The sequence below is a fragment of the Coffea arabica genome, chromosome 8e (assembly GCF_036785885.1).
Source record: "Coffea arabica cultivar ET-39 chromosome 8e, Coffea Arabica ET-39 HiFi, whole genome shotgun sequence".
Taxonomy (NCBI): domain Eukaryota; kingdom Viridiplantae; phylum Streptophyta; class Magnoliopsida; order Gentianales; family Rubiaceae; genus Coffea; species Coffea arabica.
In genome coordinates, this window is record NC_092324.1 from 48,576,950 (window position 1) to 48,598,479 (window position 21,530).

At 36.5% G+C, this 21,530-nt stretch overlaps 3 protein-coding genes across 3 annotated transcripts; 1 reads left to right on the plus strand and 2 right to left on the minus strand.

Annotated features, from left to right (window-relative positions):
* Positions 1 to 1,452: 1,452 nt before the first annotated feature.
* Positions 1,453 to 4,110, minus strand: LOC113702708 (subtilisin-like protease). Its single transcript, XM_027223836.2, has one exon. The coding sequence runs from the start codon at positions 3,848 to 3,850 to the stop codon at positions 1,616 to 1,618; it is 2,235 nt and encodes a 744-aa protein (XP_027079637.1). The 5' UTR covers positions 3,851 to 4,110; the 3' UTR covers positions 1,453 to 1,615.
* Positions 4,111 to 8,716: 4,606 nt separating this feature from the next.
* LOC113703185 (uncharacterized) lies at positions 8,717 to 10,751 on the plus strand. Its single transcript, XM_027224470.2, has one exon. It carries the CDS (start codon positions 8,870 to 8,872, stop codon positions 10,586 to 10,588), a length of 1,719 nt encoding a protein of 572 aa, XP_027080271.1. The 5' UTR covers positions 8,717 to 8,869; the 3' UTR covers positions 10,589 to 10,751.
* A 5,066-nt stretch (positions 10,752 to 15,817) lies between these two features.
* LOC113703772 (homeobox-leucine zipper protein HAT4) lies at positions 15,818 to 18,459 on the minus strand. Its single transcript, XM_027225248.2, has 4 exons — positions 18,046 to 18,459; positions 17,540 to 17,853; positions 17,335 to 17,414; positions 15,818 to 16,594 (listed from the first exon to the last, which is right to left on the minus strand). Exons 1-4 carry the CDS (start codon positions 18,227 to 18,229, stop codon positions 16,234 to 16,236), a joined length of 939 nt encoding a protein of 312 aa, XP_027081049.1. The 5' UTR covers positions 18,230 to 18,459; the 3' UTR covers positions 15,818 to 16,233.
* Positions 18,460 to 21,530: the final 3,071 nt, after the last annotated feature.

Sequence of the window (21,530 nt, forward strand, 5' to 3'; positions counted from 1 at the left end):
CAAAATTTTGTGTGAAATCTATTCCACGTACCTTTTTTTTTTTTGTCGGACTCCATCGAAGGAAGCCATTTAAGACCGTCATATATTGTGACAAATTTTAATGGAAGGCAAGAATCAAACCCTTAACCTCTCGCGTCACCAAGTTGGTGGTGACTACCAGGCCAAAGGCCTAGTGGCATCTATTCCACATACTTAGAGAAGGCGAAAAGCACCTAGAAGAGTTCATCACTTTATCCGTTTTCATGCCTAAAGTTAAGAGTCATTCATATGGGATAATTTTATAAAGCTCTGTCGAAGTTTATGACAATGCCACCGACTCCTATGAACTTTTAAAAATATCCCTTGCCTTTTTCTTTAGATAGGATCCAATAACGGAAATACTAGTGGTCAATTAATTATTCTACGCTCATTCCTTATGATTATTTTGACAACAATTCTATTGGCCCTTATTTTTAAAAAATATCTAATATCATTATTAACAAACATGTGCCATCACAAGTTTAGTTCTAACTTACGCGCACATCATTATGATAATACTTCATAAAATGTTATATTTAACTTACAATCTAAAAACAAGACAAAAAAGAAAATAATTTTAGCATCATTGGTAACCAAACTGCCTTACAAATTTGGCACCAATTTAGGTGTAAATTCTGATGGTGATATGTAAAAAAAAAAAAAAAAAAAGATAATATATGCAACTCTAACCATAATATATGAATTTTCTAATCGTGGGGATATATGTTCTTTTTTTTTTACTACTAAAAACATTTGCTTACATGTACACCTTGAAATAAAATTAGTTTTGCAGCAAGAAATAATAGGTTAATATTTTGGCACCAATATTTTGAAAGTATTTTTATTACTGCATGTCTTGTTTCTCAACCTTTTTTCTATGCAAAATTCGTAGTAAATTAACAAGTAGACTGTAGAAGGGCACTTGCTGCATGAAAATTTTGTCTCTCCATTAAAACTAGTTTTTTAATCTTACTTTTTGTTAGATAGGTCAAGATGTTAGGAAAAAAAAGTTAGAATTAGGGGGGGTAGGTGAGATATTTAAAAATTCATGAGAGTTCAATGATATTGTCAGAAATTTCAGGATAAGTTTCTCAAATTATACCATTCATATTGGTTTCTCCCTACCTTAAGTGCCCACATTTCAATTATCATTTGATGAATGTGTCCCTTATTTACAAAAAAAGCTAATAAACTATCATAACAAAAACCTTAATGGCTAGAACTGCAACTGCTTTACACTGATTTCAGTTGAGATTGCACAATGGGCATCGAACTTTTAACATTCTACCACTTATACGGGCATCTAACTTTTACATTCTACGACTTATATATACTAGCAATCACTTATTCAATGCAGTATAATTTCTTGAGTATTTTCTTTCTTTTCATATCAATGATTAAAAACAAAATTGTAGATTATTATATGATCAAGAAAATGACACACTTACAACATATGGAACTTGTAATCACAATTAGGATAAGGTACATAGAGAATACAATCTCCATCAATGACTTATAGTCAAACATGCACGAATAAGACAGAATAATTACTGCCCAAAAACAAAAATGAGAAAACAAATAACGCTGACATAGATCTCTATGCTGATGTTACAACCTCCGGTTGCGCTGCAATTGGGCTTCTGACTGAGTATTTTGCTGATGTCCATGTAAGAGATCCATCAGATGGAGTTTTGTAGGGCGATAATGGAGTAAATGTAATTTCATAGCTCAACTTCTGGTTCACCTTTGAGAAACTTAGAATTCTTGGTTTGACTGTCACATTGACACCTCCCGGCTGATCAATCTTGACTCTGTAGATTGAGTTAGCGTCGCCAACGTTAGTGACTGTCCTTGTATACTTCTGAATTGTTGATCCAACTACAATTGAGAATGAAGGATAGTTCAATTGTGTCTCGGATATTCTTGATTCAGCCTTGCAATTTGCCTTGCGTTGTAAAATTCTGCCAACTTCCCAGTCTGAATAATTCAAACCACACAAATAAGGGATGTAATCTTTTGGTTCAATGTCATAAATGAGTCCTGGATTGTTTGCTCTCGCTGGATTAACATGGCCTGAGCCCATGGTGAAAAGGTCGGCTGGAAGGTGCTTTTCATCCTCGATGGGATTCTGGGCAAGGTTCACAAGATCAGCAGTGGTCATCATCGCGGACTTAATTGCCGCTGGAGACCAATCGGGGTGTGCACTTTTCAGTAATGCCGCGACACCACTGAGGTGAGGGCAAGACATTGAAGTGCCTGAGAGTACGTGAAAGTTGGCTTTTGTGTTGGTGCTGTTTTCGACTGATTCATGATAGGCAGCAAGAATGTTTACACCAGGGCCAATTATGTCTGGTTTCAAGATTCCAGGACTAGAATAGCTCGGACCTCTGGAGGAGAAGGAAGCAACTGCAGGAGCGTGACTATCTCCAATGATAGTTCCTTTGAATGAGAATGTAGCTACGGGTGAACTAGTTGACTCAAGATAGGCAATGAGTTTAAGTCGATCAGCGTAATTGATATTTGTGGCTGGAAGAACATGAGCATCGGCCCGTGTAGTGTAAGCCTCTTGTTCCGAATTAATCATGATCATGCCTACACCACCAGCAGCCTTAACATTTGTTCCCTTACTGGTTGGAGGTATGAGACCTACTTCACATATCACTATTTTTCCTTTGACTTGTGTGATGTTCAGCAATGCTTCAGTGCAGTACCGATCAGCATCAGTATCACTCTGGTTTAGGCCAGGGTAAAACAAAGGATACAATCTTGGATGAAAATCTTTAGGCTGATATAGAGACTGGCCATCTAGCTCCTTCTTGTTTCCAAGCACAGCAGTTGCCCTTATCTGTCTGTCAATAGTGCTTGCGCCAACAGTAAGAATCCATGGCGCATCATTGGACAGAGTGGAACCAAAAGGACCATTATTTCCTGCTGAGCAGCTCACCAAGATGCCTTTTTCCATTGCACTATATGCACCGAGAGCTATGTTGTCATTGTGAAATGGTACCGAACTTCCACCGAGGGAGAGGGAAAGAATATCAACGCCATCGTCGATAGCAACGTCCATTGCAGCCAATATATCACTCTCAGAACAGCCAGTAGTACATACTTTGTAGATTGCCAAGTGAGCATGAGGGGCAACACCGACAGCAGTGCCATTGGCATTTCCAAATACATTGGCCCCCTTGACAAAGTTTCCTGCAGCTGTGCCTGCTGTGTGAGTTCCATGGCCACTCTCATCAGCTGGAGAGCCATTTCCATCCTGGAAAAATCTAGCTCCAATCAATTTTTTATTGCAAACTGGGGTATTGAATTCACACTTTCCCTTCCATTTAGCAGGAGGTGGAGGCATTCCTTCATCACTGAATGAAGGGTGGTTTGGCTCAATTCCAGTGTCCAGGACTCCAATGATGACACCCTTTCCATAATTGGACTCCCTCCAAAATCCCGAGTTCTGATGCAGCCCCAGAAAGATAGGACTGTGAGTTGTATGCAAAGACAGCATCCTCTGGGGCCGAGCTGATAGAAAACCAGGCTTCTTTTCCATTACTTTGACATCCTCAGCTGATAATTTGGCAGAAAATCCTTTGAAAACATTGTGATAACAATACACCATTCTTTGTGCTTCATTTGTGCTTGCAATTGTTGTTGGCAAGAAAGAATTGTACCATCTATCTAAATCTTCATTTGGGCTTGAAATACTAGCGGTGGACAGTTGAGCGTAAGATTCAGGTAACTCAACATGAACAATGTATGTCTCCAAATTGGCAGAGATTGCCAATAATTGTAAACTCAGAACAGAAAACAGATTTAGAATGTGCATTAAGCCCATGTTTCACTACACAAGTTTCGCCTCAATTATATCTCAAGTAACCAGGTAAAGTATTTGCTCAAAGCTGTTTGGTATACACAAGAAAGACTGTACTGAAGCTAACTATCAACTAATGATTGTGTTGCAGATTATGAAATTGGGAGATGAATATATATAGCCATTGCAGCCATAAAGCTGATAACTAATCTCTAGAGTGCAGTCTAGATGCAACATGTCTAAAGACCAGTCAGCTTGTTTAAGAACTCATGATCAAGCCTCTTTTTTTTCTTCTCTGTTTCTTGAGGGTGTCCTAAAGTGGTACTAATAAGTCTTAAATTTTGAGGGGATCTCCAAGTTGAGAGTCCCAGTGGCTGGTGGAGAATTAATTTCGCCATTAAAATCGACAGCTAACACTATCTTGGCGCCAGTGGTACCAACCACAAGTTTTCTTTTCTGGTCAAAAAATACATGCATAACCAAGTCGGCCATGATCATTTAAGCCATTGCCCACACGCTTTGTCTCCGATCACTATTCAGTGATTGATAAAAGAAGGAGCACGGCACCAAGATTTGTAGATTCTGATGAACATCCACAGGTCCATTCTGGCCTGAACGAGTAAAATGCAAATTAAGCAACACCGGTATAGTATAGCATCAGTTGGATCATTTTTCCGCTGCACAAATTGCATCATCATTAGACAAATGCACTTTATACAGAAGACTGTGTTTCCTCCTAAGATTCAGAAAGTTGATATAGTAAACTGAGCTGTCCTACCATCAATAAAGCTGTGTTGTTTGGAAGTCTCTAAACATACTGTAAAGGTTTCCTCCTAAAAGTATCATGAGAAAAATTTTCTGTTCCATTAGTTCATATGTTTCATCTCTGTGATCCAATTGCTAAACAAGTTGCTTAGGATTATTGTCTGAGAAATGACTGCTGAGATTTTCATGGCTAAGAAAGTGGATAGTCCAACTTGTGTAACTTGGACATGACCATGTCAAAGACTTTTTTTTTTCCTTTTTTTATCATCATTATATTGAGGGAAAGGCAGTGGGGTGCATTTGGGGTGGCCATATGTCTTTATCATCATTTAGTATGATGTTTTCCTCAGTACATATATTGCTTCCTCAAAGCTTAAGACACCTCAAAAATCGAAATCCCCAGATCCAATGTTTTCGTCAGAAAAATAAAAACCCTCGAATTATATTTTATACTTTCAGCTATGAGAATCTGTAATTTGCTGTGAAGTCTTTTGTAGGAGAACTCCATGCAACATGCATGCAGGACTACATGCAGTAACCTTACTATTCTTTTGCAGCTTTCATTTCCTGTTTCACTAATTTCTGTCATCCTTTACGTTTATGTAAAGACATATTTTAGGAAAAAAAATCTCATGACATATTTACATGAATCTACATAGTAGTATCTTTTATTCGTAGTATTTTGATCCTCCTTGTATTCTTTTCTATACCTCATCTGCATTCGTAGTTCCGATAATCTGTCAATTAGGTGATTCCTAATTGCGTGGTAAGAGTATTGAGAACTCGAAGGTCCAATTGAGTTTGATCCAATTAACTGACAATTAAAACTGTATGACCTTAAATCAAACAGGGACACCTGGTTTTCAAATTTTAGATGTTAGCACATAAGTATCTTGTTGGCTTAAGAACGTTTTTGTTCAACTCAACAAAAATGTAAATTTATGTCCTTAAGATGTAAATCACTTTACGTACAAAGTAAACATAGAACAAATTTCTGTAGACTCTACACATGACGTTCTGTCCCAAATTCCAAAATGTTTGGTATATCTTGTACCTAATCGTCTAAACATGGCTAGTCTGCAAACTTTGTACCTGAACGTGGATAAAATGGTTGAAGGAGATTGGAAATTTAGACATGTAAAGACTGGAAAGGGGAATCAGATCCACCTCAATGCAGATCATTCATCATTCCTATTCACTTTCGGCCACAAACGTAGAAGAGAAAAAAAGACAAAAGAATATAGTAGTAGCAATAATATGCTTTTCTAAGCTAATGCCTCCTAGCTAATTGAATTTTGCCGCTCTGCTTTTTGCCAATGCCTTATCTGCAATTTCTCTGTATCTCTTGGAGTGTTAACTTATCACGTCGACAATAAGTCATCCAAGCACATTTCCACGCAAGACTAACCCAAATCTAGCCACACTTGACGTGGGCGTTTCAATCTTGTTTATATTCTCAAAAGGTTCCTAGTATTTTTCAAGCTCTTAACAGAATCTAAATTGCAACTAGACGTACCAAAGTAGATGAATCACATATGTATTTATTCCCTTAATTAAGAACAGTTAAACAATTCTGAAATGTATGCTGGCGAGATTCTTTTTTTTTTTTTCCTACCGCGTCTCCTTTATCTTTCTTTAGGATTTTAATGGTAGGAGAAGCTCTTGTGGTTTGATGTGTCCTGCTCCTCCAAAAAGCCTACACCGAAATGCCAAAGTATCCTAGGTGAAAGTTGTGGGGCAAACCTTTGACTAATTCCGTGATTTTCCAGACTTCCTTTGATCAAACAATTGAAAATGAGAAAATCCCACCAACAACGAATAATAATCAAAGGAATATTTAAATGCATCATAACTGAAAACACTGGGATTGATTAACAGAAACACTTTCCAAATAAAAAGTTAGCATCATATACTCCCCTTGTTTTTCCGGTAAGAACAAAGTTTGGTTGGATTAATCTCCGATCACCAGCACGATTCAGAACGTGTCTACAGAGGTTCTGACAAATCGTCCATTAATACAATTTTCGCATCGATGACGAAATTCAAACACATCACATCATGATGTTTTTGTGAGAAAATGACTCGTTACTGACAATTCAACCAACTGGTTGTGTTGGTATCGTTGACTCTCTTCTCTCGGGCCTTGGCTACTGAATTCCTTTACTCATTCACAACCATATTCCAGGATTCCTGATGTAAAGTTACTACTACTAGTATTTTTTTTTTTCCCTGTTCAACAGCACAGCGTAGGATCGTTAGTGCGTAAACAAGCATATGAGAAAATCCCTTCCTAATTGTGATTATGCAGGTCCATTCCTAGTAGAGTCACCATCAAAAGCTATTATACTCTTCCACTTGCCTAATGCATCTTAAAGAAGCAGTACTACTGCTACGTGTGATCAAACTATTAATACGCTAATCCACTTCCTCTGTGAAGATCTTGGACAAAATTTCTCAGCGGGACCCTTCTAACCTTTCTTTTTCTTTTCTTTTGTTCTCTTTCGTCTGAATTAGAATAAGGCCATGGACTCAATGGCTCTAGTTCAACGCTGTGATGATGATGGTGGTCCTCATTGAACTTCAGAGAATCCAAAATGAACTTCCAAGGTAGGTATTGAAGAATGTGGAGAGGGAAGACGATGGGAAGAAAAGCATACCCTCCAAAGTTGCAAACATGCAAATATATTTTATCCGATCCCACGAGTAAAAAGCTAGCGTACGCAGTCCAAAAGAAGAATCCCTACCACATCCACGCAACCTATCTGCCACCCTCAATTTTTGCCCATTTCCTAAAGTGCCCTACATACACGTCGTCATTGTCTAATAATTACGAGTGCTTAGCCATATCTGCGAATTTATCAGATTTCCTAAAAATAGCAGAAAAAATAAATGACAATTTGAAGTACTGCTATTTCGACCATAAGCCTGCATTTCTAATTTGATACGTGACAACTTGTTTGGAGTTAATTTTGACATAGAAGTTTGGAGGGGATGAAGTATATGTATTTTGGGGGTGTTTGGTAAGTGGGTTCTAAATCAAGGGATAAGTTTCAGGGTTAATCATAGTGATGTAGGTTAATCAGAACAAATTAATGGGTGTAATAGACATATTCTATGAATTTTGTGATTAAATAGTTTCTAACATAGAATCAAATATTTAGTGACTTGTGTAATTCACATTTTTTAATTAAAATAAAAAGCAAAAGAAATACTAGAAGAAATGGAGAGAGTGGAGAGAAAAAAATAGAGGAAAAAAGGGGAAAAAAGAAAAAAAAATGTAAAATTGATACTTCAATTTTAGGTCGTGTTTGGATTGTAATTTTTTGGAAGTTTTGTAAAAAATGTTCTATAGTGATTTGATATATGTGAAGTAAAAAAGTGATTAGAAAATGTGTTCACGAAAACGTTACAATTTTTTGGTGAAAAATACAGGCTTTTTGTGTTTGGATTGTAATTTTTTGGAGTTTTTTAGAAAATGTATTGTAGCGATTTGATATATGTGGGGCAAAAAAGTGATTAAAAAATGTATTCACAATAGAAATTTTTTGTTAAAAAATCCCTTTCCAGTCAAACACTTCGTAGGTTTCAACGCAAATCCATTACCATTAACTAGTTCATCATAATCATAGTGCTTGTGATGGATGAATTTTTACCAAACCACTCCTTGGTTGTATGATTGGAGGGATAAGTGGGCTAAGAGGCTTAAATAGGCCGAAAGGCTGAGACCTTGATGGAATGGAAGCATGAAAGTGAAAGTAAATTTAAAATCAAAGCCTTGTGTTCCTTAATATAAGGGACATCACGTCGTTAAATCTAAAAGAGAATGGTTGATTTTGAACTAAATGCGCAGGAAAGAGTAACTTTATTATAACCTACTTAGTTTTAGATTTTTTTTTTCAGTTTTTTCTCTAGAAAGTACCTACCATTTACCTCAATGTTCAATTATCATCCCACGCTCATAGCCCAAAGAAAAATAAGGACCACAGTGGTGGAGACCGGAGGGAGAATAGGGGATATCTCCAAAGAGACAAAAAGGCAGATTGAGAAAAGGAAAGGAGAGGGCATCATTGTCAAAAGACCGAAAATGGGTAAAAGGATTTAAAGCAAGGAGCTCGCAATCAGCTCACTCCTCCCAAAAACTTTTTTTCCCACCACTCTCCTCATATTCTATACTTTTTCTTAGCCCCTAAGCCTTCTCTTCTTCATCTTCTTCATATTCTATACTTTCCACATTCTGCCGCATAATCAAGACCCAGAACAAAGCCCATCTGTCCTTCAATGGCAGATAATGAAACTTACATTCCCAAACCAAAAAAGTTAAGCTTAGAAGTCTCAGCAAACCATGCAAATGCAAGTAAGTATTTTCGTCATTTTCTCTACAAAGCCATCATTGTCACTATTTTCTTGGTTATAGTTCCACTTCTTCCTTCACAAGCTCCTGAATTTATTAACCAAAATCTGCACTCTAGAAGTTGGGAGCTTCTTCAGCTTATCTTTGTAGGTATCGCTGTTTCTTATGGCCTCTTTAGCAAGAGAAATGATGAATCAGACAAGGAATATAATAGCATCTCTAAATTTGATAATGCACAGTCCTACGTAACTAGACTTCTTCAGGTTTCGTCAGTTTTTGATGATGAGACCGAAAGCACTGCAGTTTCTGATGATAACAAGATTCAAACTTGGAATTCGCAGTACCAAAGGGGGGAACCAGTGGTTGTAGTAGCCAAAGAAAGCCCTCTTCTTGGAAAACGGAATGGTACTGCATCAAGAATTGATGAAAAGCCTTTACTTTTGCCCGTACGAAGCTTGAAATCTCGCGTTGCTGAGCCGAATGAGATGGAAACATCGCGAGAATCTAGCGTTAAATATGGTTCTATTAGCAGGTCTAATCCAAATTCAGGTTCAAAGAGATTTTCAAGCAATTCAAGAAAATCAAGAAATAGTGAATTTGCAGGACTAGGCCCTGTAAAAGTTGAGGAAAACATGGAGGAAAATGTTGTGCTTCGTTCACCAATTCCGTGGAGATCAAGGTCAGGAAGGATTGTAATGAAGGAAGATGAGGAGGGCCTTCCTTCATACTCTCTGCCTCCTTCATTGGAGGATTCTGAGGTGAAGAAGTTCGAATCACGGTCTACTAGGTCTCAATCATTTCGTTCATCTAGACCTGATTCAGCTTGTCCTTCACCGAATAAGCCCTCTCCACCGCCAACACCACATTCACCGAAAAATCTGTCTCCCTTAACTTCTTTTTCATCTGAATCTCAAGCAAAGAGCGTGGAAGATGTGGTGAGGAGAAAGATCCATGTCAAGTCCTCACCTCCACCTGCTCCCCCGCCGCCGCCTCCACCATTTATTCTTAGAGCTCCGTTAGAGAAATCAAATTCTAGTCTTGTAAACGGTAATCATTTTTCTGAGGAGGAGCTGAAACGTAGTACCAGGAGTGTGCCAAATGACTTGACCGAGACTGAAATGGAGGGCCTGTCTCGGAGAGCAAATTCAGGGCCAGAGTTGGGGCCTAGAGCTCAAAATGATGTTGCATCGATGGTGAAGTCTGTTCGAACAATTAGATCAGGCGAACCAGTCATGAGATCTGTCGAATCCAGGGAATTTGATGAGGATTTCACGAATGGAAATGCCAGGGAAATTGAAGCAACCTTCATTGAGAAAAGAGGATTCACTGATAAACTGATGCATGAGGCTGCCCCTCATTTTTCGAGGCAGGTTTTTACTGAGTTGCCAAAGGCAGAGAAGAAAGAGTACATCGAAAATGTGGTCGTGGAAACTGATCAGAGCTCAGATGCTGAAAGTGAAGGTGATTATTTTGACGAAAGCGTGGGAAATGAAGTACATGCGAATGAGAATGGTACTGATGAGGGACGTGATGTTAATAAGAAGGCTGATGAGTTCATAGCCAAATTTAGAGAGCAAATAAGGCTTCAAAGAATAGAGTCAATAAGGAGATCCACTGAGCAGCATGCAAGAAAACAATCCCGGTAACAAGGAAGCTGCAGCATGAGATTGAATTGCCAAAACTTCCCTTGTATTCTGTTTCATGTTTTCGTTTCACTTGGCATGTGAATTTTTCTCCTCTTTCTTTTTCCCTGAATATTTCTGTTTTCACCCATGTATATGGGCATCAATATAGAGAAATTTTAAGTTACTCGCCATTGGTTCAGGGTGGTTATGTGCCTTTCAAGCTGACTGACACATGGACAACTAACTGCATCATACTTACAAGCATTCTTCTGCAAAGTGGTGAACTTTTTTTAATCTATTTTACACAGATTGCTTCCTGCTATTCTTGCATGATTAAAGGCTATCCAGTCTAACATACACAAGGCTGCTGCTCGATTCTGAGGCGGAGTGGTATTATATTACTGTAGTACAATCTGTGAATCCAAATTTCCCCACGAACTTTGCATCTTTTCAAAGTTAAAATTTTAGGTTTCAGGGGCTGCCTGATTGGTGTTTCACTCTATTTCAAGAAGCTAATTCAGATCTGTCATCTCCTTTCCCCATTGTATTCTGCCTCCAATCTTCGTTGTTCTGGCTCTCTGAAGAATCATTTACATATGCCTACTTTTGAGTCAGGCAAATGCTCTTGAAACAAGATTGGAATAGATGCTAAGTCCATTTTCTTTCTAGTGGAATATTATGTTCCGGCAACTAAAGCCCCTAGAGAACATGCTGATCGCGAACAAACGAGAGACTAGAAAAATGATGCTTTTCTTTACTCCCCCTATTTTCAGTTCTTTTGAATCAAAAGCATCCGAACCTCACACCTATAGGTGGCAAACAAACTCATTTATTTAAATTTACCTATACCCGTCCATGAATAAATGAGTATGGTCATCTTAAATTTTTGCATATGGATATAAATGGGTTATCCAATAATACCCATTAATAAATAGGTATTATTGGGTAATCTATCAAACCCAATTAACCTATTTAGAATTGTCTTCCCCCAAGTTTCCTCTCTTCCTTCACCTTTTTTTTTCAAATTTTTCATTTTGTCATGATATTAACTACTTTTGTTTCACTATTATTATTATTTTTTGGTTTTATCTTATCATTTTATTTTCTCTTAGTTTGTTAATTTGCTCATTTTTCAGCATTACTAATTTATGACAAGTTTTAGCCTCTTTTCCTACCTTTTCAAAATGAAATTTTAAATTTATACACGAAAAAAATGTTAAGGGTTCAAAATTTTTGGATTAAGTTTTTGTGTTAACTTTTGTAGTACTTATTTCAATTTTTATATTCTTATTGTTCAATTATTAAATAGTATGTAATTTTGCGATATAGAGTACGGATAGGGAAAAAATTGGTAATTAGGCATATTGTACATTACAAGTAAATATTTAAAACTAATGATGGGTGCAATGGGTGGTATAAATTGATAACTTAGTTTGTAAAAATAAATTTAAATGAGTTTACAAAAAGTTAAAATAAACGTGTTATAAATGGGTAATTGGGTTACCCAATTCATTTTTTGAATTACCCATTTATACCTATCTAATTAAATGGGTATAAATGGGTTGACTCACTTATACCCATTACTCATATTAACCAATGCAAACCCGTTCAAATCACCCATTTTGACACCTCTACTCACACCTAACAAGAAAACATATGGCATCACATTCAGAATGATAAAATTAGCTAAATACTAGGGGGGAGTGCCTGCGCATCGCGCGGGTGTTTGGTGCCTGTCGGGAAGGAGGTTTTTTTGTTGAACAAATAATAGTACATTGTGAGAAGAAATAAAACTCAGTATGAAAAGATAAACGATATAATTAATCAATTCACAAAGTGTTACAATAAAATTGTGTCAAATTGAAGGCCGTTGATAATGCAGAAAGGCAGAGCAACACAGAAAGCTAACCTTATTCCATAATCCCCACCGAGAGCTCTTTCTTGCTGTTGCTCCAAACCTATAAGATTATAACCAACCTAGACCAATTGGGGTTAGGCAACGCGAAAAATGCTATCTTGCAGTTAGGCAACGTGATAAGAATCGCTAATTGTAGATACTCAGAATACACCGACAAAATTAAGGAGGGAACTGAAAAATTGGGGGAGAGGTGAAATCTAACCTCACGCTAAACCACCAGGAGTAGCTGGGACTGAAGAGCATTCTGAACTGATTAGTATGAAGCCAAGTAAAATTATCCCAATCCTAGAATACGAACAGGAAGAAACTGATAATCAATCATTTAGGCATTAAGTTACCAACGGTTCGGCAATTGAATTGGGTGTAATTAATGACGAAATAATAGGTAATTTTAGAGTTGAGCTCGGATGGAAGAGAAAACGATGAGGCAAATCGTTGTAGATAAAGGCAAAAGGAAAAACTTAACTCCTGAAACTGAAAGGGGATAAAATGACTAACGTTTGTGACTCATACATGCAGATTATAAATGATAGAGAAATAGGTTCCTACCATTGATAGAGAAATCGTTGGCTCATTTCCTAAATCCGATTACCATTCAAATGTTTCAGACAAAGCAACATCTCAAACGGTTATTTGCGGCTGAAAAGGGAAATTATTGGTAACTAAGGGATATTCCGGTAATTACACCAACATACAAGCATATATAGGTTGTACAAAATGCAAAAACGGTTGCACACTAATTACACATTCCATCAATACTCAGATGGCTAATCAATGACAACTTTAAATGTATTAAAATAGGGTCATTTAAATAAACATACCCAAATACATGCTTCATTAACTTGTACCTAAAGCTTTTAAACTAATACACAACATTTCACATTCCTAGAAATCCCCCACCTATGCGGTTAAAATTCAACCTATTCTTTGACCAAAACTCAATCTTATATAGTATAAGAATATTCTGCAATCAATGTAACAGACCATCAATCCTACCCTATTTAATTATAAGTTCTACTCTTAAGTAGCAGTTCCATATGTTTCTCGTCATAGTAATAACAGATCCAAAAGGTGTTCAAGCTTGCAAATTACAATGGCATGTTCCTTTCCCTCTTGCCTTTCCTGTTCCCTACCCCTTCTCAATTCTAGATGGTAAAAGCTTTCTCAACAGAATGTTTCTTGAAACAATAACGGTTTTCCCTTTTACTTGCATACAACTTTGCAAAAGGGAACAATTTTGGGGTTCAAATTAAGGGGAAATGTTAAATCGCACTCACTTTTTGTTAATGGCACTTCCACCATTTATTTTATCATATAATCTAATAAATGAAAATTACGTGAAAAAAAATAATAGTGGGAGTGCCATTAAAAAAAAGTGGAATACCATTAACAATTGCCTTTTAGGGGACAGGCAGACGACTATCTTGGAAAAAACCAAAGAATGTGTTTGGATATTAGATTATTTAAAAAATATTATTTGAAACAATATTATGACACTTTTTGTGACATGATATACATGAGACAAAAAGATTATTGAAAATTTGTATTTATGATGCAAGCAGAATAATATTTACAAATTTCATCCCCAAATTATACAGAAATGGATCGGGTAAAAACACCTTAACAGAGAGAAATATGGAAGATTCTACCTGCACACCAAGCAAATACAGAAGCTCAATTTACATAATGTACTTTTGGACACTTTGAATGGTGGATACATTTATTATAACTTTTCAATTTTTCGACACGTCTCCAATCCTTCCAATAGAATTATTGCAACTCTTAAATTGAACAAATTCTTCAATGGGGACAAAACTAATTTAAGTGCCAGTTTGAAGCAAATCTTAGGAAAATGGGAGCATTTTTCCCCAAAGCCTGCTTCTGGTTTCTTTTTCATACTTTCTTTTGGAGGACGAATCGGACTATTCTGTATTTCGGTCTCAATTTGGGGTGCAAAAACCATACAATAAAAATCCAGCTAGCGCGTACTCCAATGGATGGCCCAAGGGAAATAACACCTGAACAAATTGTTTAAAATATTGGGCCCATTTTATATTTAGTTGGCTTATTAGGCCTATATGAATTTACTTTTGATTTACCTATTGGGTCATGCATGGGCCACGAATTATAACTTCAAAAGATAGAATTGGACCCCATTAACTGCGACTTCATACGATTCTCCCGTCCTCGTAATGGGAATTTCTTTTGGTCACTTTTCGGTGGCTGCTGCGTAATCAATGAAGGGTCTAAGAAGGATTTTTCTTTTTCTTTTTTTTTTTTTTACCTCCCATCCATCCCCATACTTTTCCTACCTCCAACTGTCAGATCAAGTCGAGAAGGTCTGAGACGGCGACAACGGGCTAAAAAAATTGCCTTTTTTTTTTTAGCAGTAGATAATGGAGTTTTAATATTCACAAAGAATTGTCGTGTTTGAATTTGAACAAAGATAAACACATAGACCTGTATACCATGAAAATTTGACTAAAACCATCTAGAACACTATCGTAGAGAAAATGACACCTATTTTGCTGTCACAACATATTTTCATGATATAGTAGTGAATTTTTGTTCAAGTTTTCCATTTTGACTAAAACCAACATATTGGTCTCCTAATATCATGAAAATGACACCAAATATACTGTCACAACATTTTTAGGTAGTAAAGTAGCCAATAGAGGTCCGCCACTAAGTAATTCACATCAGAAAATACTCTGCTTTATCATCATCATCGAACACTTTACTCTCATCGACTTTTGGCACCATCAAATTTCAACTTGGCACTTAGAATTTTTCCCTTGAAAATATCTAGCAATTTTGTATTCTATTACCACCACACAAGTTGGAAAAAGAAAATAAGAATATCTTAAAGCTACAATTGTCACAGTTAACAAATTATTATTATTTCAAGAGAGTTGAATTAGATAATACGAAAGGAAAAAGTACAGGTGATCATCGGTGCCAAGTTCAATCATGAGTTCGAGACCTCCCGTTACCCTATTTTTTTTAAAAAAAAATTAACCAAATATTATACCTTATTTTTTGGTGTAAAATGGGAAAACTTGAGAGAGGTGCACCGTGCACCCAACCCTCCCTTCACCCTACAAAAAAGAAAAAGAAAAACTTAAAAAAAGTTACAATGGTAATTAGTAACATCTCTTTATTACTGATTCACAAACCAGTAATTATCGAACTGATAACTAGACATGCATTGATTAATCTGCAATTGGTAGCGGTTTATTCCAACGAGTCAATATGGCTTTGTTCTAATAAACAAATTTGACGGTAAATAATTTCACTAAGACCAGATAAGATACAACCAGAACCAGGCAAGCTGCTACAAACAGTAGGTTCATTATTATACTTCGATACTAACTGCCGAATGGTTGTTTCTAAATAATCAATTTTAACTTTCAATTAGCATTCCAGACACAAGCTAGGGAATAATCTGATAAACACTTTACATTTCCAGTCCTCCCTTCTCACCAACTATATTAAAATGGTGAAGGAAGAATTAGTAGAGTACTAACTTAGACTAATCTAGCTAGTCAGATGAAAAAAAAAGAAGGGGGTCCATAACAACAAAACACAGCCAGACCCACTAAATCACGACTTCAACCACCGTATCTTGGACCTCAATTAGACACACATCCAAATATAGGAAAAAGCCATGGTACACAGTCAGAATCCAATGCCAACTCTTGAAATCTGCCCTTCCAATATGTGGACCATTGAGGGAGCTACTCATGATCTATGATCTAGTGTGTAAAGCATCAAACGGCCTATGCTGGATGGGAGTGGTGGCCCATGGGTTGAACGGGATAGGCCGAGGATGGCCCGGAACCAAGGCACGGGGTCTTGGATCGACGGGTGTCGAGATCGGGACGGCGGTGGAGGAGGAGGACGAGGAGGGTGGTGGGGCTCCAACACGCTCACAGGAAGGACACATGGTGAGGGTGGTTGGAGGGGTCATTTGCATGTAAAACTGCGGTGATAATTTGAGGGCTCTAAGTTCTTGTACTTCTTTCTGTAGCCTCCTATTTTCCACCGTCAAGCTTTCACAACATCTCTTCAAGTACTCACAATCCACTTCCGTCTGCTTCAACTTTGTCCTGTACGAATTCAATTGCAAATGAAGTTAATACACAAAATCCAGATCAAGCAAAATTTCATAACCATGTCACGTTCAGGATTGCTATATTTTCAGGAGTTTTTTTTTTTTTTAGAAAAACATGTATTATAGCGATTTGACGACGCGTAAAAAAAATTGATTGAAAAATGTGTTCATCAAAAATTTTTTGTCGCGAAAAAAAAGGGCAATCCAATCTTCTTTGTACATGATAAGTTTGTAAAGTTCTATGATACTACAATATTTGTACAAGTAACACGGCTACTATTGCAATTTTTATGTCACACGTCAACCTAGTTGATGATCGAAAGCATGCTTAACGTAAATGCAAGGCAAACACGAGTTAATCATGATGTCTAATAAAAGACTATACTGTGCCCAAGACCGCGACTAAATTATCTTTAACAATCATATTCTTTTGCTTTAGTTTGTCATGAATAATCATATTCTTGTCATCATTACAGTATCACGGTACATGATTTAAGCGATGACTAAGACGTAAATGGAGAAATAATGAGACTAATCAATCTCAACCGCGCGTGAATCACACGCGCTTCCACTGGCAAACGGAAAACGCTACCAGCAGCCGATGATCGTGCATCGCGGGGAAGGAAACAAGGGTGGAACTAGCTTAGCTAGTCAACCAACTAATAGGTTTGTTACTACCGAGGAACACATCGAAATACCAGAAATGCCCTCGATGAAAAAGGAAAATTTCCTCACCTTGCTCTCCTGTTCTGAAACCACACCTCCACCTGCCTTGGCCTCAGTCCTAGCCTCTTAGCCAAAGCCAGCTTTTGCTTCTGCGATAAATCAATAAAACAAACAAACAAACAAAAAATTCCCATCTTTCAGCAAATCTGCACCCCCAAAAAGGATAAAGGGAAATAAACGTAAAAAAGCCATTTTTTTCCGGCAAAATACTTACAGGATTCAGAGTGTTATGTTCTTTAAAGCTCTCTTCAAGGACGGCGGATTGATCTTTAGAAAGTCTGAGCTTCTTCCTGGAATTATCACCATCTTCTTCATCACTGATCCCTCTAGAAGAAGCCCTCTCCAGCTCATGATCTTCTCCATTAGCCTCTCTTTCACTTCTTTTTCCACTAATACTGGAAATAGTACTGTTTGGAGAAGACACTCCAGCCTCTTCCTCAGCATCCGCTGTGGCAGCAGGCAGCCTATTGACATCAATCCCTTTCAAAAACGCCCTCGTTTCCACTCTGCATGCATCCATGCTTCGATCTGCATCAAACCAGATCAAAACTTCTCAATCAGATCAATGATCAAGAATCCAAAATACCAAATTTTAAAAAAAAAAAAAAAAAAGTTGCCCTTTCTGTTTTCTTCTTTCCCTTGAAAGAAAGAAGAAAAGAAAGAAGAGTAAACATAAAAGAGAAAGGCAAAATTTCAATGGGATCTTAAAGATTAACAGACCTGATGGAGGAAGAGTATCGGTCCAAGAACTCTTTTGCTGAAGGAGATGACCAAAAGGTGATGGAGAAGCAGAAGGCATGAGATTCAGCTGTAGTGGACTTGAACTAGAATTTGTAGCTGTGGCCCTTTTCTCAGGGAAACTTAAACTTAGACTTAAGCCCAAATCTTCCTTGTCAACCACCATTTTCTCTGAAACTGTTAGCTTCCAAGAGGTTGTTCTTGATGATCCTTTGTATCTTCTTCCCTCCTTTTCACTTGCAACCCAACAAAGATCCAGCCTTTGTGAAGAATTCAATTAGGCCTTGAGAGAGCAGGATCCTGGCTTTTCCAGAAAGCGTGCACGGGGGAAATCTTTGACTCTCGAGAATGAGAGAAAAGAGAAAGAAGGAAAGAAAAAAGCTGCTTTTACAGATTGGCTTGTTTGTGGTGCAATTGAAGGTGTTATATAGAGAGAATAGAATGGGATTTTTCTCTTTGTTTTTCAAAAAAAAAAATTATATGCTACAGTATATAATTTTTAAGGGACCAGGGGTTGTGGGGGGAGGGTTGAGTCAATCATGGCAAGGTGGTGTCAGGAGAGGGGTACCAATTATCTCAATCATAGCTTTTGCCTCCCCCAAAATATTACCATACTCGAGTGGTTGTTTCTTTTGTCGTCTCTTTCATACATCTCCCTCTCTCATGCGTTTTGTCCAATCATGTCATCTTCTGATTTTTTTTTTTTTAATCTTAACCATGGGAAGAGAAGGACTTTTTCCGGGCTTTCTTGTCCTAAAGTCTTAATTGTACGTCTGGTGAAAGGATTGCTCTAAAGTATGATCCTACCATGTTAGCTAGTTAGCTCAGCAGCTTGGAACTATATGAGTCCGTTTCGGTTGTATTTTTTGGGAGTTCTTGTCAAAAAATAATTGTAATTTGTAATACTAGTATTGTGAGACATAGGTACATATGAGATAAAATGGTAAAAAGTTGTTGTGTTGAGAGAATAATTTTTAAAAAATTTAACAACCTTTCCCTAAAACTAACAAAATGTGCTAAAAGCGTACAAATTTTATAGCTCCGGTTTGGATTAACTGTTTTTTGAGATGTTTTTGAAAAATTTTACTGTAGCAGAATTTTTAGAGCAAATTTTGGGATATTTTTAAAAAATATTTTGGAATAGTTAAGAGTAGTAGAGTTTTTAAAATATATTTTGAGATATTTTTTAAACATTAAAAAAAATTAAATTACTTTTTAAAGTACTTTTTAAAAATTTTTATATAATATTTGAAAAACTGAAGGATCCAAATAGAGTTTTTTAGTTACTAGTAGTAGTAATAGGCAACAATTTGATAAACAAATATTCCTATATAATTTATATATTATTTGTAACATAATTAGAAAAAAAAGATTTACTAAAATTCAATGCAGTTAAAAGAACTTGATAATTTCACTCAAAGAACAAACCATCACAACCAAGTGTATACTTGCAATGGAGGATCCGTCGTAATTGTTAACATGTAATTCAAGTGTTAAATATTTTAAAAAGTATTAATTATAAAAAATGTATAAATATAAGAGAAGATAATAATTATTAGTGTGTTATCAGGAGTGATTTAGATGTGTTAATGAGTGTCCACTGAACACCTATTATTTTTCTTCTTCTTCTTGTGTTAGAGGCAATAATGGAGTGACATCTCTTTCTAAATTTCTTACCTATTCATCTTGTAAATGCAAATCTTGATTGTGATACTTTTTACAATGGAGAGACTGAAATAACTTAGGAGTAAGTCTGTGAATAGAAGCCAATTATTGAATACTTACTTGTACATAGATATTTGTAGTATTATTCAAATGTTTGAATTTTGTGAACAACTTTAGCTGAAGAAATAATTTAAAGGTAATTGCTGATCAGTAGTAGCACTTGTTCATATGAAGCAAATAGATATGCTCTTGTCCCTGCTGTTTCTTCTTCCATACTAGACTAGCAATTGGTTTTGCACCACCGCATAAACCTTTGCACGGTCTGGACCCGAGGAGAAGCAACGTCATGTGATCAAGTATGGTGGCATTACAGTAGAGCCAAGTGGGATGCATCACCATGAATCTCTGGAGAATCCAAATCATGGACCACCCCCCATCACCATGGTCCTAGCTACATCTTGATGTATGGATCATTCTTCTGCTAACTTAACTCATCAATCTGGGAAATTTCCCCACCAAACGCCCAATCAAAAGATGGTAAGAAGACCAACCAATAATGCGGGTGGGGTTCCAGTTTCCCCTCAACGCCTGTAAACTCTTCAATCGGGGTCCCAAACCCAGCCATACAATCCTGTATAGTTAGGCCTACACGTCCATCAAATCATCATTGATGCCTACTATGATTGGAACACACAGATAAACCATTGAAACACCATTGCCATCCATTATACGGTGTTTTGAAAACCGGACCGGACCGGCCGGTTCGACCGGTTGAACCGCGAACCGGCCATGGCTCCGGTCCGGTTCAATGCCAGGTTTGATTTTGTCAAGAAACCGGTCAAAAACCGGTCGGACCGCGAAACCGCTGAACCGGATTTGAACCGGTTATTTCCGGTTTTTGAGTTTTCCTTTTTTTTTTTTTTTTTTTTTTTTTTTTTGCAAAATGTAGTTATCAAGATTCGAACTTAAGACCTTTGTAATAGAAGACCAATGTAGTAACCGTTGCACTATCACATCATATTAGATTTTTTTGATAACTTATTTATATAAAACAAACACTCATATTTCTTTTGTTCCATTTTTTTTACAAAATATCATCCTTTCATGACTCTTTCTTTTTAATCTTCAACACACACACACACACACACACTCTCTCTCTCTCTCTCTCTATCATCTTTTCTTTTGCCACTCATTTTTTAATCAAACCTCTTTATTTTTAATTTATTGATGTTTTCTTTCATATTTTAATTTTGTTTTTGTCCATTAAATTTAAAAAAGTTAAAAAAGAATTATTTTTCTTTAACCCAATTTATTTAATACCACAACCACTCACTTTTATCTCATTTTTTGTTTCTTATCAAATTTGCATTTCTATTTTCAATTCTCTTGATTTTCTTCGAACTCCAAACTTCCTTTTTTAAATTGTAAATTTAAATTCCAAAATGTAAATTAAAATTTAAGTTCACAATGTCTAAATTCTCATAGACGTGAATTTTGTATAATTTCAAATATTGTGATATTTTTGGATTATATTTAAGATTTTTTTGGTAGATATAATTGAAATTGAGATGAAATTTATTTGTTTTAACTTATAATTTAAAAAATTTATTTTTAAAAATCCAAGTTATTCAAAAATAGTAAACTTTTCATCATATAAAGTATTAAATTATCCATTACATGTCTTATTTTGTGCACATATATATTTATATAAATTATTTTTTAAAAAATTCATTGAACCGAAGTTGAACCGGTCCGACCGGTTAAACCTCGACCCTTTCACTTCACCAGTTCGATTAACGGTC

Excerpts from the sequence above, each read along its gene's own strand:
- LOC113702708 (XM_027223836.2), bottom strand. The coding sequence starts at position 3,850 with ATGGGCTTAATGCACATTCTAAATCTGTTTTCTGTTCTGAGTTTACAA.
- LOC113703185 (XM_027224470.2), top strand. The coding sequence starts at position 8,870 with ATGGCAGATAATGAAACTTACATTCCCAAACCAAAAAAGTTAAGCTTA.
- LOC113703772 (XM_027225248.2), bottom strand. The coding sequence starts at position 18,229 with ATGGTGGTTGACAAGGAAGATTTGGGCTTAAGTCTAAGTTTAAGTTTC. Across the intron at positions 17,415-17,539 it reads AACATAACACTCTGAATCCT|AAGCAAAAGCTGGCTTTGGC; the intron begins GTAAGTATTTTG and ends GATTTATCGCAG. Across the intron at positions 16,595-17,334 it reads TTTCAGAACAGGAGAGCAAG|GACAAAGTTGAAGCAGACGG; the intron begins GTGAGGAAATTT and ends GAATTCGTACAG.